At 50.1% G+C, this 22,198-nt stretch overlaps 1 protein-coding gene across 2 annotated transcripts in view; it reads left to right on the top strand.

Moving 5' to 3' along the window:
- Positions 1-15,183: 15,183 nt before the first annotated feature.
- The window catches only part of NEO1 (neogenin 1), a 222,686-nt gene continuing 215,671 nt past the window's right edge, over positions 15,184-22,198 (top strand). Inside the window, exon 1 of one of the 2 annotated variants that reach the window (XM_070054696.2) lies at positions 15,184-15,614. In XM_070054696.2, coding sequence (XP_069910797.2) covers positions 15,485-15,614 — 130 coding nt within the window. In that variant the 5' untranslated portion in view covers positions 15,184-15,484. The remainder of the gene's footprint in view (positions 15,615-22,198) is intronic. The other variant, XM_070054697.2, reaches the window with a different exon arrangement.

Raw genomic sequence — 22,198 nt, 5'->3', positions numbered from 1 at the left:
TTTTGATCAGAGGTGTATTTCAAAATTAAAAATATAATGGTGATAAACCCTAAAGCATCAAGTAACATGGTAAAACCTGCTAGAAACATAATGGAAATGAATTGTTTATCTACAAAACCAAAGAGATTCCATTAAAAATATATCTGAATTGATAAGAAAAGTTCAATAAAATGATAGGATGAGATAAGCATACAAAAATCAACAGATATCTGGAGTAACAACAATAATGCATTGAAATGTCATGAAATGGGAAATCCCATTGCTAATAGCACAAAAAATATGATAACAGGGGTGACTGGCAAAATGGTTAAGACACTGGTTGTAGCATACTGGGTAAAGCCACTGCCTGCAGTGCCAGCATCCCATATGGGTACCAGTTCAATTCTTGGTGCTCTACTTCCAATCCAGCTCCCTGTTAATGTGCCTGGGAAAGCAGTGGAGGATGGCCCAAATGTATGAGTTGTTGTACCTACATGGAAGATGCAGAAAAAGCTCTTGGCTCCTGGCTTTGGATGGGCCCAGCTCTGGCCACTATAGCCACTTGGGGAGTGAACCAGCAGATGGAAGATTCTCTCTCTCTCTCTCTCTCTCTCTCTCTCTCTCCCTCCCTTTTTTGTAACTCTTTCAAATAAATTTTAAAAAATCTTTAAAAAAAAACAAGCAGTAGTTGGAATACTACATCTCATATTGGAATGCCTCGGTTCAAGTCTTGACTTCACTTGAGTCCAGCTCCTGCTATTGCAGACCAGTGGAGATAGCCGGTGATGACCCAGGTGCTCCCTGCTACCACATGGGAGTCCCAGGTTGAATTCCCAGCATCCAGCTCCAGCCTGGCCCAGTCTCAGCGATTACAGGAATTTGGGGAGTGACCAGTAATTAGAGCTATCTCTGTCTCTCTGCCTCCTTTCCCCACTCCCTAAACCCCCCAAAAAATAATGGCAGGGAGCAGACTGGGATGAATAGCTGATCGAATTAGTATAAAATTTATTTAGTGGGATAAATCACAAATAACAACACTCACAGCAGGGGCTTCAAAAAGTTCATGGAAAATGTACATATTTTAATTTCATTTTCTACACACCTTTTGATTTGAAAGGCAGAGAGATTAAGACAGAGATTACTCATCTTTTCAAATATCTGCAACAGCCAGGGTTGAACCAGGTCAATGCCAGGAGCTGAGAATACAATCCAGGTCTCTGACGCAGAGGGCAGGGACCACAGTACTACAAGCATCAGACACAGGGGGCAGGGACCAGTGCTAGAAGCATCTGACGCAGGGGGCAGGGACCACAGTACTAGAAGCATCTGACGCAGGGGGCAGGGACCACAGTACTAGAAGCATCTGACGCAGGGGGAAGGGACCACAGTACTAGAAGCATCTGACGCAGGGGGCAGGGACCACAGTACTAGAAGCATCTGACGCAGGGGGCAGAAACCACAGTACTAGAAGCATCTGACTCAGGGGGCAGGGACCAGTGCTAGAAGCATCTGACGCAGGGGGCAGGGACCACAGTACTAGAAGCATCTGACTCAGGGGGCAGGGACCAGTGCTAGAAGCATCTGACGCAGGGGGCAGGGACCACAGTACTAGAAGCATCAGACTCAGGGGGCAGGGACCAGTGCTAGAAGCATCTGACGCAGGGGGCAGGGACCACAGTACTAGAAGCATCAGACACAGGGGGCAGGGACCACAGTCCTAGAAGCATCTGACGCAGGGGGCAGGGACCAGTGCTAGAAGCATCACCTGTTGCCTCCCAGGGTGCCATTAGCCAGAAGCTGGAATTGGGAGCAGAGCTGGAACTTGAACCACAGCACTCCAATAGTGATTGCGGCATTTTAAACAGCATCTTAACTGCTGGGTCAAATGCCCATCTTTTCCATGAATTTTTTGAAGACCCCTGGTTAAAGGCAAGGCTAATGGGGGAGAATTAATCCTACCAGATATCAGAAGGTATTAAACTTTTAAGATTGGGGGCCGGTTCTGTGGTGTAGTAGGTAAAGCAACCACCTCCTGTGCCAGCATCCCATATGGATGCCAGTTCGAGTCCCAGCTGCTCTACTTCTGATACAGCTCTTTGCTATGGCCTGTGAAAGCAGTAGAAGATGGACCAAGTGCTTGGGCCCCTGCACCCACGTGGGAGACTCTGAAGAAGCTCCTGGCTTCAGATCATGCTAGCTACTCTGGCCATTGCCACCATTTGGGGTGTGAACCAGTAGATAGAAGATCTCTCTATATATATGCCTCTGCCTCTGCCCTTTGCTTCTCTGTAACTCTGTCTTTAAAATAAATAAATAAATCTTTTTAAAAAACTTTTAAAATTTATTTATTTGAGAGACAGACAGACAGACACACACACAGAGAGAGAGAGAGAGAGAGAGAGAGAGAGGGAGGGAGGGAGAGCTCCCATCCTCTGGTTCACTCTCTAAATTCCTGCCAACAGTTGGGGCTGAGACAGGAATTCAATCTAAGTGTCCCCCATTGGGTAGCAGGGACCTAACTACTTGAGCCATTACTGCTTACTCCGAGGGTCTGCACTGGCAGGGGGCTAGAATCAAGATCCAGAGCCAGCACTCGAACATAGGCACTGTAATGTGGGCCATGAGTGCTTTAACTGGTGTCTTTTTGAAAAAAAGATTTATTTTATTTATTTGAAAAACAGTTCAGGGTGAGGGAGAAAGAGAGAGGGAGAGAGAGAGAGATCTTCTACCCACTGGTTTGCTCCCCAGATGGCCACAATGGTCCGGGGTAGGCCAGATGGAAGCCAGGAGCCAGGAGATTTTTCTCTATCTCCCACATGAAAACAGGGGCCCAAGCACTTGGGCTATCCTCTGCTGCTTTCCCAGGCATATCAGCAGGGAGTTGGATTGGAAGTGGAGCAGCCAGGACTTGAACCAGAACACAGAAGCGTTGCTGACATCACAGGTGGTGGCTATATTTGCTATGCCACAATACTGGATCCTTAACTGGTATCTTAATTGTTAGAGCAAACACCTACTCCAGGGAGTCTTATAAAGAAATGATTAAAACAGTGAGTATTGATGCAAAAATAGACAGGCAAATAAGCAAAATAGATAACCCTGAAATAAAATAAATTCTGCTACACTTCAGTGTTGATATGTGGCAAATGAAACTGTATAAACCAATATATGAGGGAAATCATTCAGTGAAGAGTGTTGGAAAACGGGTGGTTATGCAAACAGCGAGTGGCACATCACCAAAGTTAAGATTCAGTCAAGAATATGGTAACTTGCAGCAAATACATATGGTAAAAGTTCATTTTTTTTCACTGTTTAAATGCCAATATAAATCAGTAAGAAACTCAAATAAGCAGAGCTTATGAAACAGCACATGTGTAAACACTCAATGATCCCACTTCAAAAGCAGCAATGCAACTGGTAATATATACTGATAAGTGTAGTTCGTAGTATATATCAAGAATATGAAAAATATATTCATACTTCTCCATGTAGATTTTTTCCTCTGGTTAGCAATCTTGACACAATAATCTGAAAAACCGCTCCATCTACTCATGGCTGCCGCATCTGTGTTAATTGCAAGACAAAATTGTGGCTCTGTCCTCTCAATCACTTTACCTGTTTTTTTTCCCCCATAGCTTCCTGTCACCTGGCATTTCCTTCTCTCTCTCTCCTCTCACCATTAGAAGGCAAGCCCCTTGAGAATTCACCTACTTGATTCTCACATATCCAGGCCCCTAAGCCTTGCCTTTGCACACAGCAGCAGGTAAATAGCTGTGGAACAAAGAGACAGTTGCAAACATCCAGAGATAAGGAGATGGTTCAGGCAGCTATGATTGATCTACTCCAGATAATACTGGGATGTTATTAGATATATTTTTAAGAATAATAACATAAAGGGGGAAGTATTTGTGATGAAATATTAAGTTGAAAAAAGAATTCTTACATGTATACAGTCATGTACTACATAATGATATCTCAGTCAATGATGGATCACATATGAGACTGAGGTCCCATAAGATTATAATGAAGCTGCAATGTTTTTGTCACGTAGAGACACTGTGGCCCTCATACAGTTGCAGCATAACTCAGTACTCATGTGTTTGTGGTGATGCTGGTGCAAACAAACCTGCCACATAGCCAGTTGTGTAAAAGTACAGCAATATAAGTACAGACAGTATCCAACACTTGATCATGATAATGGCTGCAATGCTGGTTTGTGTCTTTCTTATATTTTTGTCATTATTTTAGAGCATATTCCTTGGTATATAGTTTACAGTAGACCAGTATATGTGGGGTTACTCTGGCAACAGTCTCACTCATCTTCTGTTCACTGCATCGTTGGTGTGCACGGTTTTCTTCTGTGTTTGATTTGATACCATATTGCTTTGTTCATCAGGCCCACTAGGCATATACAGATGTCCACCAAATAGCCTAGGTGAGTGTTGTAGCTACACCATCTAGGTTTGTGTAAGCATACTCTGAGGGTGTTTGCTAACAACACGTTTCTCAGAACTTGTCCCCATAATTAATTAACACATGCCTGTATACTATGACTACAAAGGTAAAAAAGGGAAACTTTGTGGGGAGGAATCAAAATGGAAGGAGACACTGCCAAATATTAAAAATAGGTGGGCATTTTCCAGGTGGTCTGTAGCATGCATTTTTTTTAATATTGAAAGTTTTGATAGATGCAACATCAAAAGTTAAGTGTTTTTTTATTTTTAAATTTCATAAGTACAACTTTAGGAATATAGTTATTCTTCTTCCCACCATATCAGCTTTCCCACCCCTCCTCCTCCTCACTTTCCCCTTGCCAGTCCCATTCTCCATTAAGATTCATTTTCAATTTACTTTGTACATAAAAGAACAATTCTATACTAAGTAAAGATTTCAACAATTTGCACACACACACACACACAAACAAAAAAAAAAAAAACTGTTTGAGAACTGGTTTTACAGTTAACTCTCAATACAACTCATTGAGAACAGAGATCCTGCATGGGGAGTTAGTGCACAGTGACTCTTGTTGTTAATTTAACAATTAACACTCTTGTGTAACATGTCAGTGACCACCCAAGACTCTTTTTTTTTTTTTTGATGGGCAGAGTGGACAGTGAGAGAGACAGAGAGAAAGGTCTTCCTTTGCCGTTGGTTCACCCTCTAATGGCCACCGCGGCCGGCTGCGGCCGGCACCCCGCGCTGATCTGAAGCCAGGAGCCAGGTGCTTCTCCTGGTCTCCCATGGGTGCAGGGCCCAAGGACTTGGGCCATCCTCCACTGCACTCCCTGGCCATAGCAGAGAGCTGGCCTGGAAGAGGGGCAACCGGGACAGAATCCGGCGCCCCAACCGGCACTAGAACCCAGGGTGCCGGTGCCGCAGGCGGAAGATTAGCCTATTGAACCGCGGCGTCAGCCCACCCAAGGCTCTTGAAATGAGCTGCCTATGTTATGGAAGCCTTTTGAGTCCACAAACTCTGTCAGTATTTGGACAAGGCCATAAGCAAAGTGAAAGTTCTCTCCTCCCTTTGAGAAAAGTACATCCTTCTTTAATGGCCACTTCTTTCCTCTGGAGTCTCTTTCACAGTGATCCTTCATGTGGAACATTTTTTGCTGCAGTGTCTTGGCTTTCCATGCCTGAAATGCTCACATGTGCCTTTCAGCCAGACCAGGAAGCCTTAAGGGCTGATTCTGAGGTCAGAGTGTTACTTAAAGCAATTGTCATCCTATGAGTCTGCTGTGTGGACTGCTTCTGATGTTGGAAATTCTCTCCTTCTTCATTCTATCTATTATTATTGCCAGGCACTTGATCCTATTTATATGATCTCTTTAACACTTAATCGTGGCTGGCATTGTGGCTCACTAGGCTAATCCTCTGCCTGCAGTGCTGGCACCCCGGGTTCTAGTCCAGGTTGGGACGCCAGATTCTGTCCAAGTTGCTCCTCTTCCAGTCCAGCTCTCTGCTGTGGCCCGGGAAGGCAGTGGAGGATGGCCCAAGTGCTCGGGCCCTGCACCCGCATGGGAGATCAGGAGGAAGAACCTGGCTCCTGGCTTCGGATTGGCTCAGCACACCAGCTGTAGTGGCCATTTTGGGGGTAAACCAACGGAAGGAAGACCTTTGTCTCTCTCTCTCACTGTCTAACTCTACCTGTAAAAAACAACAACAACAACAAAAAAAACTTAATCCTATCTATATGTTCACTTTAACACCTAATCACTTTAACAATTAAGATGGCATTTTTACCACCAAGTTTAATGGGATTGGGAATCCCATGACAAGTTTTTAAACTGTACCCTTAGAAGTAAGTCCATAGGAATGTATGCAGAACTACATAGCTTTACAGTTGCAAACTTCCTCCTCCCTCTCTGATTTTTTACTGAGATCTATTTTCAATTGACTTTATACACATATGATTAACCCTATGTTAAGTAAAGAGCTCAACAAGTAGTATGAAGGAAAAAAAAGGGTTAAGTGTTTTTTTTAAATCACTGATGATCAGAGGGTATTATTTCACATTGAAATAATCACAAAGGCAAATAGGAAGAAGAGTGGGAACAACAAAACTGCTAAAAACAGGGAATTATATGCTGCTTTTAAACTAATGTTTTGTATTATTTTGGTGTGATTCAGTAAGTATGGGATTAAGAATATGAAAATATACAAAATTGATTACCCTTTGAATTACTATACCAACAATACAGCTTATTTTGCTTCCTCCTGTTATCCAACTATGTCACCACTCTTAAAAAATATTTATTTATTTAAAAGGCAGATTGACACAGAAAGAGGGAGAGAGAAAATTTGCCTTTCATTGGTTCACTCCCCAAATGGCTGCAATGGCCAGTGCTAGGCCAGGCCAAAGACAGGGGCCCGAACTCCATTCCAGTCTCCCTTGTGGGTGCCAGGGGCCCCAAGCACATCTTCTGCTGCTTCTCAGGCACATGAGTCAGGAGCTGGATGGGAAGTAGAGTAGCTGGGATTCAAACCAGTACTCCAGTATGGCACGCAGGCATGGAATCAGCAGCTTACGCCTCTGCACCACCACGCTGGCTCCCCCACCACTCCACCCATTCGTTCCTCCTGTAGACAAATCCTGGAGTTCATGGCAACTTTTTGCAACTGCAACCTCTGGGGATTATCCCTGTAAATTCTTAATCCAAAAGGACTGAGGTTGAGGGTGCCCTCTCCTTGGGGATTTCTCAGCTCAGGGTGAGCCAGCAAGGCTATGAGAAAGGAACCAAGATACAAGTAGCCCGAAAATAGGACACAGCTAAAGGTATTGGAGAGCAGATTGTTGGGAAAGAGGGAGAGACATAGCTTGAAATAAAGAGGTAAAGAGGGTGACTGTTCTTCTTCTTCTTCTTTTTTTGGCCACCTCAAATCCATTGTGGAAAACAGATTGGTGCATGGTGTTACAAGTTCAGTGATAGGCAACTAGGCAGAGTTGAATCCAGAGCAGTAACAAGGAAGCCCCTACCATTTCCAAAACATTCAAGCAATGCACCAAAAAGTGAGACACCAAACAAACACTGACCTAAGAGTTTCTCGGCTCTCCTGACTCTTCTGAAAGACTGAACGTCACTGTTTGAGTCTCAAACACACAACTTCTATCTTTGCGTTCCTACTTTTCATTTATACTTTAATCTTTGAGGGCTCCAATTCCTAGACACCCCCATTTTCTCCTAGGCCCATTCTGGATTCATTTCCTTCAGTGTCTCCTGGGGTGGGGAACATCCGGCCTGCCGGCAATCTAAGACATGTAATATCATGTGGTCTGGCCCTGCCAAGGCAACCACAGGCAGGACTTGAAATTCAATATATCTCCAGCAGGTTCATTTTTAAGTTGATAATTTTGTATGGCCTGTGATTGTTGTTACAAATATCCAAAAGGCCCTTGGCAGACAGAAGGCTCCCCACCCCTGGAGCTAAAGCACATGATTTGTTAGCACAATAATTCACTTTTCAGCACCCTTGAGTTCCTCAATCCATCCTTGTCTTTTTACTTCACTCACTCCTAGAAATCCCCAACTATGGGCTGATCCAACTACCCACCCTTCTTCCTCTTACTGTAGATTGCCTTATGAATAACAGATGGCAAAAAAATCACAAATGTACCAGTATCAACTGTAGCTGGGCCCTGAAACATGCAGTTTCTACTCTTGATCTCCTCTGCGACTCTTCTAGACATTGTCATTCTTTTTTGTTTATTTGTTTTAAAGAATTATTTTATTTATTTGAAAGACAGAGTTACAGAGATAGGTAAAGCCGGGGGGGGGGGTCTTCCATTCTGCTCTTTCACTCCCCAAATGACTGCAATGGCAAGAGCTGAGCTGATCCAAAGCCAGGAGCCAGGAGCTTCTTCCGGGTCTCCCATGCAGGTGCAGGCGCCCAAGCATCATCTGGGTCATCTTCTACTGCTTTCCCAGGCCATAGCAGAGAGATGGATCAGAAGAGGAGCAGCTGGGACTTGAACTGGCACCTATATGGGATACCGGTACTACAGGGTGAGGCTTTAACCTGCTGTGCCACAGTGCTGGTTCTTGCCATTCTTACACACTCTGCCACTCCCTTATCTTCTCACAGCAGATGACCTTGCTGCCTACTTCATGAAAGATGCCAAGATCCTCAAGGATGAATATGGCATCCTCTCACAATCCTGGGTATACATACCCATATTTGCTTCCTTTCTTTCTAGCTCCTTCCATTCAAGCAAATTCCTTGTCCTGGTATCTCAATTCCCTTCTACATATCTACAGTAAATATTTATTCTTCATACAAATATTTGTTAAGTACCAGGTACCAAGCTGGGTGATTAGGATACAGTTTGGAACCCAGTTACAATAGATGCCTGTTGAATTCATTGGTACCCGTTTTCCATGAACAGCACACTCCTCCTTTGTTTACTGGTTCCTTGCAGGGGCAGCTGCCACATTATAACTCTCCACGTAGTGCCCTCCCTGAGTGGTGTGAGTTGGATATCAGAACCGAGATTAGCCATCAACCTGTCCACTGGGAAATTTGTAATTGGAACTGACAGAATCAGACTGTAACAGGACAATTTGGCAGGTGACGGCAGTCATTTACTCTGTGGACTTGAACACAGAGTGAGCCACTGCACAGCAACTGAAGCTGAGGTCCCCTGAGAGCAGTGAAGACAAGAGACTCTCCACAAGACTTCAGGCATTCTCTAAGGTGCGCTAGGATCTGGCTCCATTCCTGAGGTCCATCTGCATCCTTATCCTAAGATACCAGGTTCCTTTCAATAGAATTTCTTTGTGCTTAAGGTAGGATGTTATGTCACGTTTCTGTTATTTAGATCCAAAACTCAAAATTCTATCATTCTCACTGGAAGATTGGACTGCTTTGTGCTGTGAATGTTGTCTTCTGGGTCCCAACATGTGTCCTTTGAGGACAGAATCTGAGCGGATCAGATAGCCAAAGTCAGGATATTGTCTCTCATTTTCAGTCTTCATTAAGGTACTACAAGAACAAAATATGCTCCAATTCAGCTGAAGATTTCTTTTTTTTAATCTTTTTAAAAAAATTTTTTTTATTTTTTTATTTGACAGAGTTAGACAGTGAGAGAGAGAGACAGAGAGAAAAGTCTTCCTTCCGTTGGTTCACTCCCCAAATAGCCACAATGGCTGGAGCTACGCTGATCCGAAGCCAGGAGCCAGGTGCCTCCTCCAGGTCTCCCATGCGGGTGCAGGGCCCAAGCACTTGGGCCATCCTCCACTGCCTTCCCGGGCCACAGCAGAGAGCTGGACTGGAAGAGGAGCAACCGGGACTAGAACCCAGTGGCCATATGGGGTGCTGGTGCTGCAGGTGGAGGATTAACCTAGTGCACCATGACGCCGGCCCCCTAAAGATTTATTTTATTTATTTGAAAGACAGAGTTACAGAGAGAGAGGTAGAGAGATAGAGAGAGAGGTCTTCCTTCTACTGGTCCACTCCCCAGATGGCCGCAACGGCCAGAGCTGTGCCAATCTGAAGCCAGGAGCCAGGAACTTCTTCCAGGTCTCCCATGTGGGTGCAGGGGCCCAAGGACTTGGGCCATCTTCCACTGATTTCCCAGGCCATAGCAGAGAGCTGGACTGGAAGAGGAGCAGCCGGGACTTGAACCGCCACCCGAATGGGATGCTGGTGCTTCAGGCGGGGCTTTAACCTGCTGCGCCACACTGCTGGCCCCTTCTGCACTTGAAATTCAATATATCTCCAGCAGGTTCATTTTTAAGTTGATAATTTTGTATGGCCTGTGATTGTTGTTACAAATATCCAAAAGGCCCTTGGCAGACAGAAGGCTCCCCACCCCTGGAGCTAGAGCACATGATTTGTTAGCACAATAATTCACTTTTCAGCACCCTTGAGTTCCTCAATCCATCCTTGTCTTTTTACTTCACTCACTCCTAGAAATCCCCAACTATGGGCCGATCTGAATGTTTCTGAAGTTGCCAGTTATCCCTTTTCTTTCTTGAATCTTCCATATCCCTCTTCATTGGCTTCTCTGACATCAGCATTTGTAGATTTACCAACTTTTTCTTCCTATGACAGGTAAACTTAAGAAGTTGTACATCCTCAGTAACTATGCACCACCAAGTAGGCAGCCTCATTTTCTGCCATGACTGCACTTGGTTAGGTTGCCCTTGACCACCCCCCTTATCAGTAAGTACAATGGATGGTTTTCAGATCTTACTGAACTTGACATTTCAGAAGTATAAGACTCTATTGGCCATTCCTGCATTCCTGAAACACCTTCTCTCCTTGGCTTCTATGCTACTACATACCCCCGGTTTTTGCTTTATACGTCCATGTGTTGTTTTGCAACGTTATATTAGTGTTCCTTTGATTAGGTAATAGTCTTAGTCCTAGTACCATTGTAGTCTTTGGTCCTTGTCTGCCATCCTAAACTCTCCTGAGACAATTTTAAGTGTTCTCTTGGCATAAGTATATATACCCAAATATAAGACAGAGCCCTCTCTTCCCAGTAATCTTTCAGAAAAGTCATATATTTTTATATTATTTATTTATTTATTTATTTATTAGAGACCAAAGAGATGGATAGGTGAGAGACAGAGCTCCCACATACTGGCCTACTCCCCACTGCCTATAACAGGCAGGCTGGGGTCTGGCCAAAGCTGGGAGCCAGGAACTCAATCCAGGTCTTCCATTTGGGTGGGAGAAGCCCAATTACTGAAGCCATCACTACTGCCTTACAGGGTCTGCATCAGCAGGGAGTCTGAAGCCAGTGCCAGAAATTGAACCCAAGTACTCCAATGTTGGGCAGGGAATGTCTTAACACTAGGCTAAACACCTGCCCCTCACTTTGTTTTGAAGCTTAAAATGTCCTTCAAATCATTGGATACTCTGAATTATTTTGAAGAGAAAAATGTTTTCTGGGGGAATTTATGAGTCCACTAACATGAAACAATCACATTCAATGTTCATAAGAAGCTACCAGACAGAACTGGGGAGAAAGGAAACAATTTTAACCTGGATCTGGGAATTACTTTTAGGGAAATACCTCCACATTTGCAAGTGTTGAATGTCCTTGCAAACAAACCTTAAAAGTCACTACAAAAGCAATATGGTACATGAAGTTGGTTATAGGATGAATAGTGTGGTATGATTAGATACTCATGTCTTAGAATAAAATTTCCAGGAACCAAAACACAGGAGAAAGTGAAGATGCTATGTTCTGGGAAATTGTGTAAGACTCAAAATATGATGCTAGGGATGACAAAGACACCAAGAGTTTTAACAGAATATTTTAAAAATTGTATTCAATATGTAAACTATGCAAGTATACCAGACTTAATACAATAATAGTACAAGAAGAGCTCTCATTATTTGACCTTTATTTCTAAAAGTTCATAAATTCAAGTTTGTCATAAAGTTCTATAGTGGGAGGTTATTTGGAAAAATGGAGGCTCACTTTATAAATTCAAGGCAACTGAAATTCAGGCAAATATGATCGATGGAGATGACTGACTGCTCCAGCCCCACCACTCGGCTCGTTTTCCAGGCCCAAACGACCAGCAGTTCAACAGTTCACTGCTAATTCTACCCTGATGTCCCATAGGTGCTTTAAATTCATCTTGTCCACTGACATGGCCTCCCATCTGCTCCATCTCCTTGTCCTCCTCTCAGTGAATGACACCGTCTTCATTCAGCTGCCCAAGCTGAAACCCGAGTCACTCACATCCCCCTCTCCCACACACCCCTGCAGTTTCTGTCTTCTGAATCTTTCTCTCTGTTCAAGTCTCTTAATCCCCTCCGCTTTACCCCAGGCCACCAATGATTCCTTCTCAGACTAATGTAACAAAATCTAAGCTGGTTTTCTTGGTCTTGTCTCCTTCCTATCTTCATGGCCCTAGTGACTAGATTGCAAATTGGTGGTCATTTCCCACTGCAGGCATGGTCAATTCCTATCTATCTTCAGCCTCAGCAGGGACCAGGGGTTCTCTAATTCTCCATCACAGCCCACTGTGCCCACCCCCCAGCCCCCATGCACAATTTATTCAGCTCAGATGCTCTTACCTTAACCCACTCCTTATCTTTCCTCACCATTGCCGTCTTCACACAGCTTGGTTGTTGTATTCATTTCTCTTCCCCCCAGACTGAGGAATTTGTCTCTCTGGCTCATCACTGCGTTCCCTTACACAGGGCAGGACCTGAGACACAGTGAGTGCTTTATAAATATTACGTGAATGAACCAAAAACTTGTTATACCAGCATCTGGCACAACGGCTGGTACAAACAGGTCCTCAATACTATTTATTGAATGAATAAATTGTGGAACTGAACTGTTCAGCGATTGTTGGACTACCACTATCCGATGAACCACGCAACATGTAACAAGCAAAATTAATATCATGCAGGCTTCGTCCTTGAGGCGCACACATCCTTCTTAATTAGGCTTAATCAGAGACAGCTCCCCAGAACAGGTGGCTTTGGAGAGAATGGGAGAAAACCATTTTTACGTAGTGGAATGTTAACGTGCAAACGTAAAAATAATGGCTTTGCCAAAGGAAACCATGTTCTTAAGACTCGGGCAAGTCCCAGTTGAAAGCTGCTGCCCCCAGGAAGCATTCTCTACACTGGGATCCTGTGGTCGGGGCCGGTTTTCTTCTAGCCGTGGACACCAGGATTCAGCCAGGCCATCGCTGCAGAATCTAATTACTGCCAGCAATTAAACACTGAACAACACTGCCTCTCGAGTGGAGAAAAACAATCCTACTTACTACAGGGGATGAGTCCTACCGAATTTTATAGTCGTAGGCTTTAATCTTCACTTAATTTTTATATCAAAACATACTTAGAATAAATTTTACGTGAATATTTGGCCTCGTTATTTCTGGCCTGCTCTCCATACTGACATACAATGGCCGCTCTGTTTTCTTTTCTCTAAAGTTTCTTTGTGCACTATTCCTTCAACATGGGTCTCCTGTTCTAACTTTACTTAGATGAAAAAAGTGAAATTTCACCCAAGGCCTAGTATCTCTTCCTAGATAAATAGTTTAGACAGCATCAGTGTATGGTGATTAACCATCTAGGTGTGGACTAAGGCATTTGTTGAAACCTTGTTGGGAGGATGACAAATAAGACGCCTAAAAATACCTTGATGTGCCCTACCGAACAAAGCAGGGGATTCAAGGGAAGGTCTGCGATGTCGGTAACATCGGAACAAAGACTCAATGCAAGGGTGTACCTCAGATATTCCCTGTCTCCTGTGCTGTGTCAGAATCTGCAACTTTAATCTGGGCCTCCATCTACTAGCGGTTTATTGGGGTGGCTTTGACTACAATTATGGTTTAGTCACAAGCCAGAAATCGATGATTCAGTCCCCCTATTTTATAGAAAGCATTTTAGACTTTTTGATATAAACTTGACATACACAGTGGGCCGATGAATTATTGAGAATTCACAGAAGCCATACACAAAAATCAATCTGTTAATTAGCCACAACTCGTATTTTTCAAACTTTGGGATAACTGTGAATCTCATTTTGGACGTCGCATTACACATTTTACAATTTTAATTTAATGAAAATTTTCCAGACTTAGAAATCTGAAAATTAACATTTGCAAGGCAATTTAGTTTCCAAACAGCTTTTCTCCCTAATTATCTCAGAAAACTGAATAATGATGTGATTATTAAAGGTTAATTAAGCAAATACTTGGGAAGTAATTGGGACCTAATCTATTTCTAATTTAACAGGTCAATCAGGGGTATTTAGGAAATATTTTTGCTGGGTAACAACTCTAAGCAAAACAAAAAGATGTTTAGACAGCCTCCCTAACGGAAAACAATGGCTCGTCTGCTGTTAGATAAACGGTCTCAGAGAACCGGAGTGCGGGCTCCGGGTGTCAGGGTTCTGATCGGTCCGGAGGTTCTGGGAGGATTCGGAGCTCGCTCTCCCCGCGTGCACCGCCGCCGCGCAGGCGGATTCCGGCATGTCGGAGCCAACTACCTGAGGAAAAGGATCAGAAGCCTGGGGGGACTGTCCGAGAAATGAAACTACCTGAGGGAAAGGATCAGAAGCCTGGGGGGACTGTCCGAGAAATGGCCACGTCCTGCTGGCCGGCCCAGAGGGAGGAGGGAGCAGCCCCTCCGCAGCCCCCCACGGCTCCCGCGCACGACCCACCGAGGCCCCGTCGCCGGGCATTTTCCACGGGCCGGTTCCCGCGCCGAGGGCCGGGCGGCTGCAGCCCCTTCCCGCCCGCTCCGGGCCCCTTTGTCCGTGCCCGGCGCCTCCCGCCCCCGGGAGCCGCGCCAGGTCGCCGCGAGCGAGGGCCGGGCGGGCGGGCCCGCTGTTGTTTCTGGCGCGCACAGGAGCCCCCGCGCCGACCCCGGGCTTCCTCCGGAGGCCATTCGGCTTCCTCTCAGGCCCTATATAGAGGCCCGGGCCCGGCGGCTCGCCGCGGCCTCCCGGACCGGCTCGGGCCCCAGCGCCTCCGGCGTGAGGGGAGCTGCGCGGCGCGGGAGGCGGCGCGGGACCCGCTTCTCCGGGGTTTCCCTGACGGGCTGCGGCGAGCAGCAGGAGGAGGAGGGGGAGGGAGGCGCGCCCGCCGCCGCGGCCCCTGAGGAGACGCCGGCCGGCCGGCCCGGCGCGGGCGTGCGGGAGCGCGCGGCGCGGGTGCGCGGGTGCGCGTGCGCGCCGCGGGCCCCGCCCCCGCCCGGCCGCCGAGGTCTCCGCCCCCCTCGCGCGGGTGTGCGGAGCGCGAGTCGGCGGCGGGTGGCGGCGCCTGGAACCTGGAGGCCGGCCCGCCCCCGGCCCGGAATGCACTGACGCCCCCTCTCTGCCCGCCCGCCCGCCCCCCTGCAGGAGGGAGGCGCCCCCGAGGCTCCCCTCCCGCGAGAAGGCCGCGCGGCCGGGCCGGGCCGGGCCGGAGAGCGGCGGCGGCGAGGGATCGGCTGCGCGGGAGCGAGGAGGCGAGGGCCCGGCGCGGTCGCTGCCGCCGCCGCCGCCGCTGCCGCTGCCGCCGCCGCCGCCGGGGCGCGGGGAGAGATGGCGGCGGGGCGCGGAGCGCGGCGGCCCCGCGGCGCGGCGTCCGTGTGGCTGTGCTGCCTGCTGCTGCTGCTGCTGCTGCTCGGGCGCCCGGCGGCCGCGGGAGGCGGCCCCGCGCCGCAGTCCCCAGGTGAGCGGGGCCGGGGCCCGCGGCGGGCGCGGGTCGGGGCCGCGGGCGGGGGCGGGGGCGTTTTTTGTTCGGGATCCGGGAGCGGACGCGGAGCAGCTCGGCCGCCGCGGGGAAAGGGTCGCGCGGGGCGGGCGCGGGGCCGGCGCGGCTTTGTACGCGGGGGCCTCTGCCCTCCCGCGGGCGCAGCCCACTTGTACGAGTGGGACGTTCTCGTGCGCGCGCGGGCGCGGGCAGCGCCCCCGCACCCCTCGCCGGGCCGGCGGCCGCTCGGCCGGGGCCGGAATTCGCCGCCGAGGGGGGAGGGCGCCGCGCTGCCCGCGCCCGGCCCAGGGACTTCCCGGCCTCCGAGGGCCCCACGCGCGTCCGCGGGATGTCCCCGGGGAACCCTCGCGCGCGGGCGGCGGGGCCCGGGGGCTCGCTCGCCCGTCGCCGCGCCGCGGGCCGCACCCCGGGGCGCCCTGAGAGCCGCCCCTCGCTGGGCGTTGCGGCGGCGCCCGCCGCCTGTGGTCACTCTCAGCCCGCGACTTGGCGAGCATCGGATTTGCAAATGACCGTGTAGGAAGCCAGTGGCCCTCGGCAGCCCGGTCCGGTGTCGGGCGGTGGGGTCGACGCTGCCCGCTGCATCTCGGAGCCGGCTGGAGCCACTGCATTCCCGGTGCGTTCAGGGCGGGCCTGCAGGGTCGCGGTCAGCTCCTGGGGGCGTCAGTGGGTGATCGGTGGGGGCTGCTGGAGCAAGGTGGGGGTTCGTAGGGCTTGACGAAACGGACTTCGCTTCCGTGGGCGAGCTGAGTTCCTACGTTTGAAAGTCTTCTGGTCGGACGCAGGGGCGACTGGTACTCATCGGAACCAGGGCTTGTCCCACCTGGCCCTTGTGTGTGAAAACAGCGCTGCAAGGGAACTTGGCTGATAAACTTCTGGTGTTCTTGCAGTGTGTGTATAGAGAGAATCATATATACATGTATATATAGCGAGCGAGAGCGAGATCATATATAGAGAGAGATCATACATATAGAAATCATACATATAGAGATCATATATAGAGATCACGTACATTTAGATCATATATAGAGAGCGACCATATATATAGAGATCATATATATATATGCTCGTGTAGCTCCTGGCTTTGCCAGCGTGCCAGTTGGTGCAGTCTCTAACAGCCCCATCAGTGGTGGTGGGTAGGTGGTGCAGTCTCCAACAGCCCCATCAGCGGTGGTGGGTAGGTGGTGCAGTGTCTAACAGCCCCATCAGCGGTGGTGGGTAGGTGGTGCAGTCTCCAACAGCCCCATCAGCGGTGGTGGGTAGGTGGTGCAGTCTCCAACAGCCCCATCAGCGGTGGTGGGTAGGTGATACAGTCTCTAAGAGCCCCATCAGCGGTGGTGGATAGGTGGTGCAGTCTCCAACAGCCCCATCAGCGGTGGTGGGTAGGTGGTGCAGTGTCTAACAGCCCCATCAGCGGTGGTGGGTAGGTGGTGCTGTCTCTAACAGCCCCATCAGCAGTGGTGGGTAGGTGGTGCAGTCTCCAACAGCCCCATCAGCGGTGGTGGGTAGGTGATACAGTCTCTAAGAGCCCCATCAGCGGTGGTGGATAGGTGGTGCAGTCTCCAACAGCCCCATCAGCGGTGGTGGGTAGGTGGTGCAGTGTCTAACAGCCCCATCAGCGGTGGTGGGTAGGTGGTGCAGTCTCTAACAGCCCCATCAGTGGTGGTAGGTAGGTGGTGCAGTGTCTAAGAGCCCCATCAGCGGTGGTGGGTAGGTGGTGCAGTCTCTGACAGCCCCATCAGCGGTGGTGGGTAGGTGGTGCAGTGTCTGACAGCCCCATCAGCAGTGGTAGGTAGATGTCAGATCAGCACCACGTGAGTCCCTGGGAGCCCCTGCTGTATTCAGCCTGGACGTGATCTCCATCCCACCTTTTGGTCCTGGATTGTAGGTAACCAAGGCAGCCCCTCAACAGGAGGGTGAGAGAGATGTTCCGGCCTTGGAAAGCCGGCTGCTACCACCTTTGTTCCGTCTCTATGTAAATTTATACATAGTTCACCACAGGATGTGTGCCTGAGGTGGTAGGTGAAGTTTCTGTTGAAAATTTTGTCGGTGATTCTGTAAGAAATAAAGTGCTAGTAATTTATTAGGTTGATGCAGATCATGTCGGGGCCCTGGGACGTTCACTCAGTTGATGGGTTTTCGTTTAGCACCGGTGAGGTGTGGGGCACGTGCTCTGCCTTCATGGAGTTCCCAGTCTGGCGTGGGGGTGGCAGAGAGAGCTGTTCAGCTGCTAATGACCCTCTAAGTGATGGTGATCCCCACGGAGAAGCCTAGGTTCTGAGGAAGTGCGGCTGGGGGCCCTCACCTGCTGTGGGTCGGGTGCCAGGGAGAAAGGAGACCCGAGGGGCGCGCGGAGGGGCCCCCGGCTGCTGAGGTGCCCCTGGGGCTAGCACACGGGTCCTCTGATGCTGGAACAGAGAGCTTCCCGCACCCGGCCCTGGCTCACGGCAGAGGCAGGGGGCACCTGCAGTGAGGAGAGGCGGTCACTCCCGAGGGCGCACCAGGGACTGCAGCCGCTGCAGCGAGCTGCCGGTGCACCAGGTGTGGTCAGGGCTCTGGTTTTTATTTTGGTCCGGTGTAGGCTCAGACTCTTTCTGGGGGTGGTGGGAGAGTGGAGATGGAACAGGTGGAGAAGAGCAGAGGTGTGGGAGCACGGGGTCACTGGAAGGTTTTCCCGTCTTAGAGTGGATGGACCAGGTCCACACGTGGGGGTGGGGGGCTGGTGACAGCAGGTGGCCCGCAGTGCTGGCGGCCTGGCACGAGGAGGCACAGTCTGCTTAAGGCAGGAAGACAGGGATCTGCCGGGACCGTGGCGGCGAGGACAGGCCCGCAGCCTGTGCGGGGCGAGGCCCTTGAGAGTGACCTCGGCCATCCAGTGCTCCGCAGCCCCAGCCTGAATCTCCATCTTGGGATGTAGCAGCTCAAAGGCCGTGGTTCGTATTTTGAGTAACTTCTGTTAGAAAACTAGGCAGTGTGTGGTACAGGGAACAGTAGTTTTTACTTTTTCTACCCTTCCTGAATTGTTTTCTTCATCCATTAACAATTTTTGAAAGTTTTAATAAGAGTCAGAGAGAGAGAGGGCTCCCATCCCGGGTCACTGCCCAGATGTTCACAGCAGCTGGGGCTGGGCCAGGCAGATGGCAGGACCCAGCAGCTCGCTCTGGGTCTCCCGTGGTGGGGCAGGGACCTGCTGCCTCCCGGGGTCTGCATCAGCAGGGAGCCGGAGCGAGGAGCCGGAGCAGGGGCTGAGCCCAGGTTCTCCCATGTGGGGTGTGGGCGTCTGAACCCGAGTCTTAATCGCTGGCTGGGCGCCGCCCCCTGCTTCCTCCCCTCTGCCCGCCCTTTGCACACCATCCCCGTCTCCTGGGTCACCGCATCTCTGGGTGGTTCCTCCTCTGTTTGGTGTCTGGAGGGAGTCTCGTTCTGTGCGCTCTGCGCGTGCTCACCGGCGCCCTGTGAGCCGCAGACGCCTCCCCGTCCCCCTCACTGGACAGCAGCAGTGCATTGCACAAGTCCAGGGGTGACCTCTGTGTTCCTCTTCTCCCTGCTTCCTCGTTCCCCTTCGGCAGGTGATAAGGAGGCAGTTCCTGCACCGGGCTCCTCCTTCCTGGGATGACGGCGTGGGTTTGTCGTTCTGGGACCTTCCTTGGCCGTCACTGCTCACCCGCTCGCCCGAGGTGACATCTAGGGACCTCCCCTGCTGTCATTCCCACAGGCCCCATTCTGTGTGACGAGGGCCTCTTAGATCTCTCTCGAGCCGGAACCTGGCTTTTCGTCTTGGTCCTCAGCTGGACTGCCAGTCATGGCTCCGTGATCTCGTTCCCCTCTGCCTCCCCTGTAGCTGTCTAGAAGTCTGTCCTCGTTCTAGAAGGAAATTCTGCAGTATTTCTCCGAGCGTTACTGCTGTCCTGCCTGAAGTCTCTGGTTCGTGTCCCATGGCTTGCAGGTTGCAGTGTGACCTCCCTGGCAGACTGTGAGGTTCTCACGGCTGCGCCCCTGCTGTCGCCGTGATACGGACCTGGTGTCCCGCCACCGCCGAGTCACGGCAGAGCTCCACGTGTCTGCACTTCTGCAGCGCCCTCCGACCTGTGAAAGCCACTTCCCACCTCGTGCATTTCTTTTTAGAAAGAGTTTTCACTTAACCCACGTGAAGGCGGAGAGGGAGTGAGCTCTCCCCTCTGCTGGTTCGCTCCCCCAGATGCGGGCAGCGGCTCCTCACCTGCTGCCTCCCAGGGTCTGCATCAGCAGGAAGCTGGATTCAGGAGCGGAGCCAGGATGGGAATCCGGTCACTCGGAGACGGGATGCGGCGTCCCGAGCAGGGGCTGAACCGCCTGCCGAGTGCCCCCCCCCACCTGTCCACTTCTGGTTTTCTCTTTGAAAGGGAGCTTACGGTGCCCAGAGCTGCCTCAGTACCGCCGGTGTCAGCCTCCTGAGGGTTGGTCCTTTGTTGCTCTCCTTTGTGTCCCTGGGGTAGCACAAGCCTCTGGCACCCAGCAGACAGCCAGTGTTTGTTGAGTGAATGTTGAATTGCCTTTGTTTTAACCCTCAGGGCCACCCAGCACAGCTGTGATTCCTTTATGTCACAGCCCCTCCCGTGGCTGACACAGAATCTGGGTGTGCACCTGCGCGTGTTTGCGCTCCCCGCTCCCCTTCTCCTCCCGTGTCACCGTCCCTTCAGCCACTCTTCCCCTGACGTATTTTCCCACCCTGTGGGCCTGCCGCGGTTACTGTTTATTGGGTTGCCACCTCGGCTCTCACGGAGTCGGCCGTCGGAGAGGATGGATGCCCTGCTCTGCGTGTCTGTTAGGGGCAGGTGCAGGAGAGATCGTGGGTGGAAGTTCGAAGGAGATGAGAACGTGGCTGTGTTTGGCGAGCTGTGTGGAAGCGGTGCCGGCGGTGCAGCCAGGACCTGGGTTTGGAGCCAGAGGATTGGGAGTGTGTGTCGTGCTGCTCCAGCCCAGAGCCCTGGGAGCCGGGGCCTGCAGGTGAGCCAGAACCGTGCCTTGTCTGCCTAACTGGCTTGTAGGTTGCTATGGACTGTAAAGTACTGTGCCTGTGCACACGGGTTTCACTTTAGCTTGAGAACTTTACAACATACTGTAATCATGTTTTTGAAAGTGTTTTTTCCTTTTGGCTTAGACCGATCGTGTTGGCTTCTGTCCCTGCATCGCTGGGTGACATTAGTGAATCTCACTCCATGGAGGTGTTCTGACTTCCATCTGTTGGGAGATGGTGGCCGTGGATGGTGGCTTCTGGATAAAATCGCACCACTCATGGGAGGGGTTGGGCATTTGGCCTGGTCGTTAAGCGGCCTACATCCCGCATCTAGAGAACTGGGTCTGGTTCTCAGCTTGGGCTCCTGGTTCCGGCTTCCTGCTTACGTGCACCCTGGGAGGCAGCAGCCACGGCTGGACTAGTTGTCTCTGTTTACCTGGTTTGAGTTCCTGGCTCCTCGCTCCAGCCTGTCCCCTTCTTGCCCCAGCTGGCTTAGGCATTTGAGGAATGAACCAGCAAATGGAAGCCCTCTCTGTCTCTGCCTGCTTCTCTTTGCCTCTGATTTAAGTAACTTTTTTTTTTTTAAAGGAGATGACCACAGATAAGAATCATTTTGACCAGAGAGCTTAGTAAGGTGAAGCCATGTTCTGTGTCTAAGATTTTAAAAACTTAACTTTGTCATGAAATACAAACAGTAGAAGGTGATATTACAATAGAGCCCACAGTGGTTTCATTTAGAAGAGTTTTCGACTCATAAGATTGGGAAATGGAGATCGGAAGGTGGTTCGGAGCCCCTGGTGTAACTGTAGTCCGTTCCTCTCGATGACTGAAAGGCTCCTCCATTTACATCACACTTGCGGTATATGCATAACTTTAGATGTTTCCCCTAACATCGGGCCAGTTTTCTCTGTTGCCACATTATCTTTAAATATTTTTTTAAAAAAATATTTTATTTGTTTATCTGCAAGGGAGAGTTTCAGGCAGAGAGAAAAATCTTCCATCTGCTGGTTCACTCCCCAGGTGGGGCTGGAGCTGGGCTGATCTGAAACCAGGAGCCAGGAGCTTCTTCTGGGTCTCCCACACGGGTGCAGGGGCCCACGCTCTTGGGCCATCTTCCACTGCTTTCCCAGACCATAGCAGAGAGCTGGACTGGAAGAGGAGCAGCTGAGACATGAACTGGTGCCCATACGGGATGCCGGTGCCACAGGCAGAGGCTTAGCCTACTGTGCCACAGCGCTGGCCCCTAAGTAATTTTTTAAAAAACCCATTTAATACATAAGTACATGTTACATGTGTCAAACAATATAGACATATATACAGCAACAAGTCTTATTAGTTGTAGCAGCAGATTCCATCTTTAACCCACAGGTAGCCGCTGTTATACTGTCCCCTCTGCATGTACATGTGCATGGAGTTTCAGTCTTACCCGTGAGTGGGATATGATACCGTCTGTCAGTTTCAGCTGGCTTTTCCCCGGCACTGTGTGTGGAGTTCTGTGTAGCCATCCCCGAACGTGTCCGTGTAGTATTCCAGGGAGTTAATGCAACGT

This window comes from Oryctolagus cuniculus, chromosome 12 (genome assembly GCF_051225735.1).
Source record: "Oryctolagus cuniculus isolate XC-2025 breed Fujian yellow rabbit chromosome 12, ASM5122573v1, whole genome shotgun sequence".
Lineage (NCBI taxonomy): Eukaryota > Metazoa > Chordata > Mammalia > Lagomorpha > Leporidae > Oryctolagus > Oryctolagus cuniculus.
This window is presented reverse-complemented; position numbering and strand designations above follow the sequence as displayed.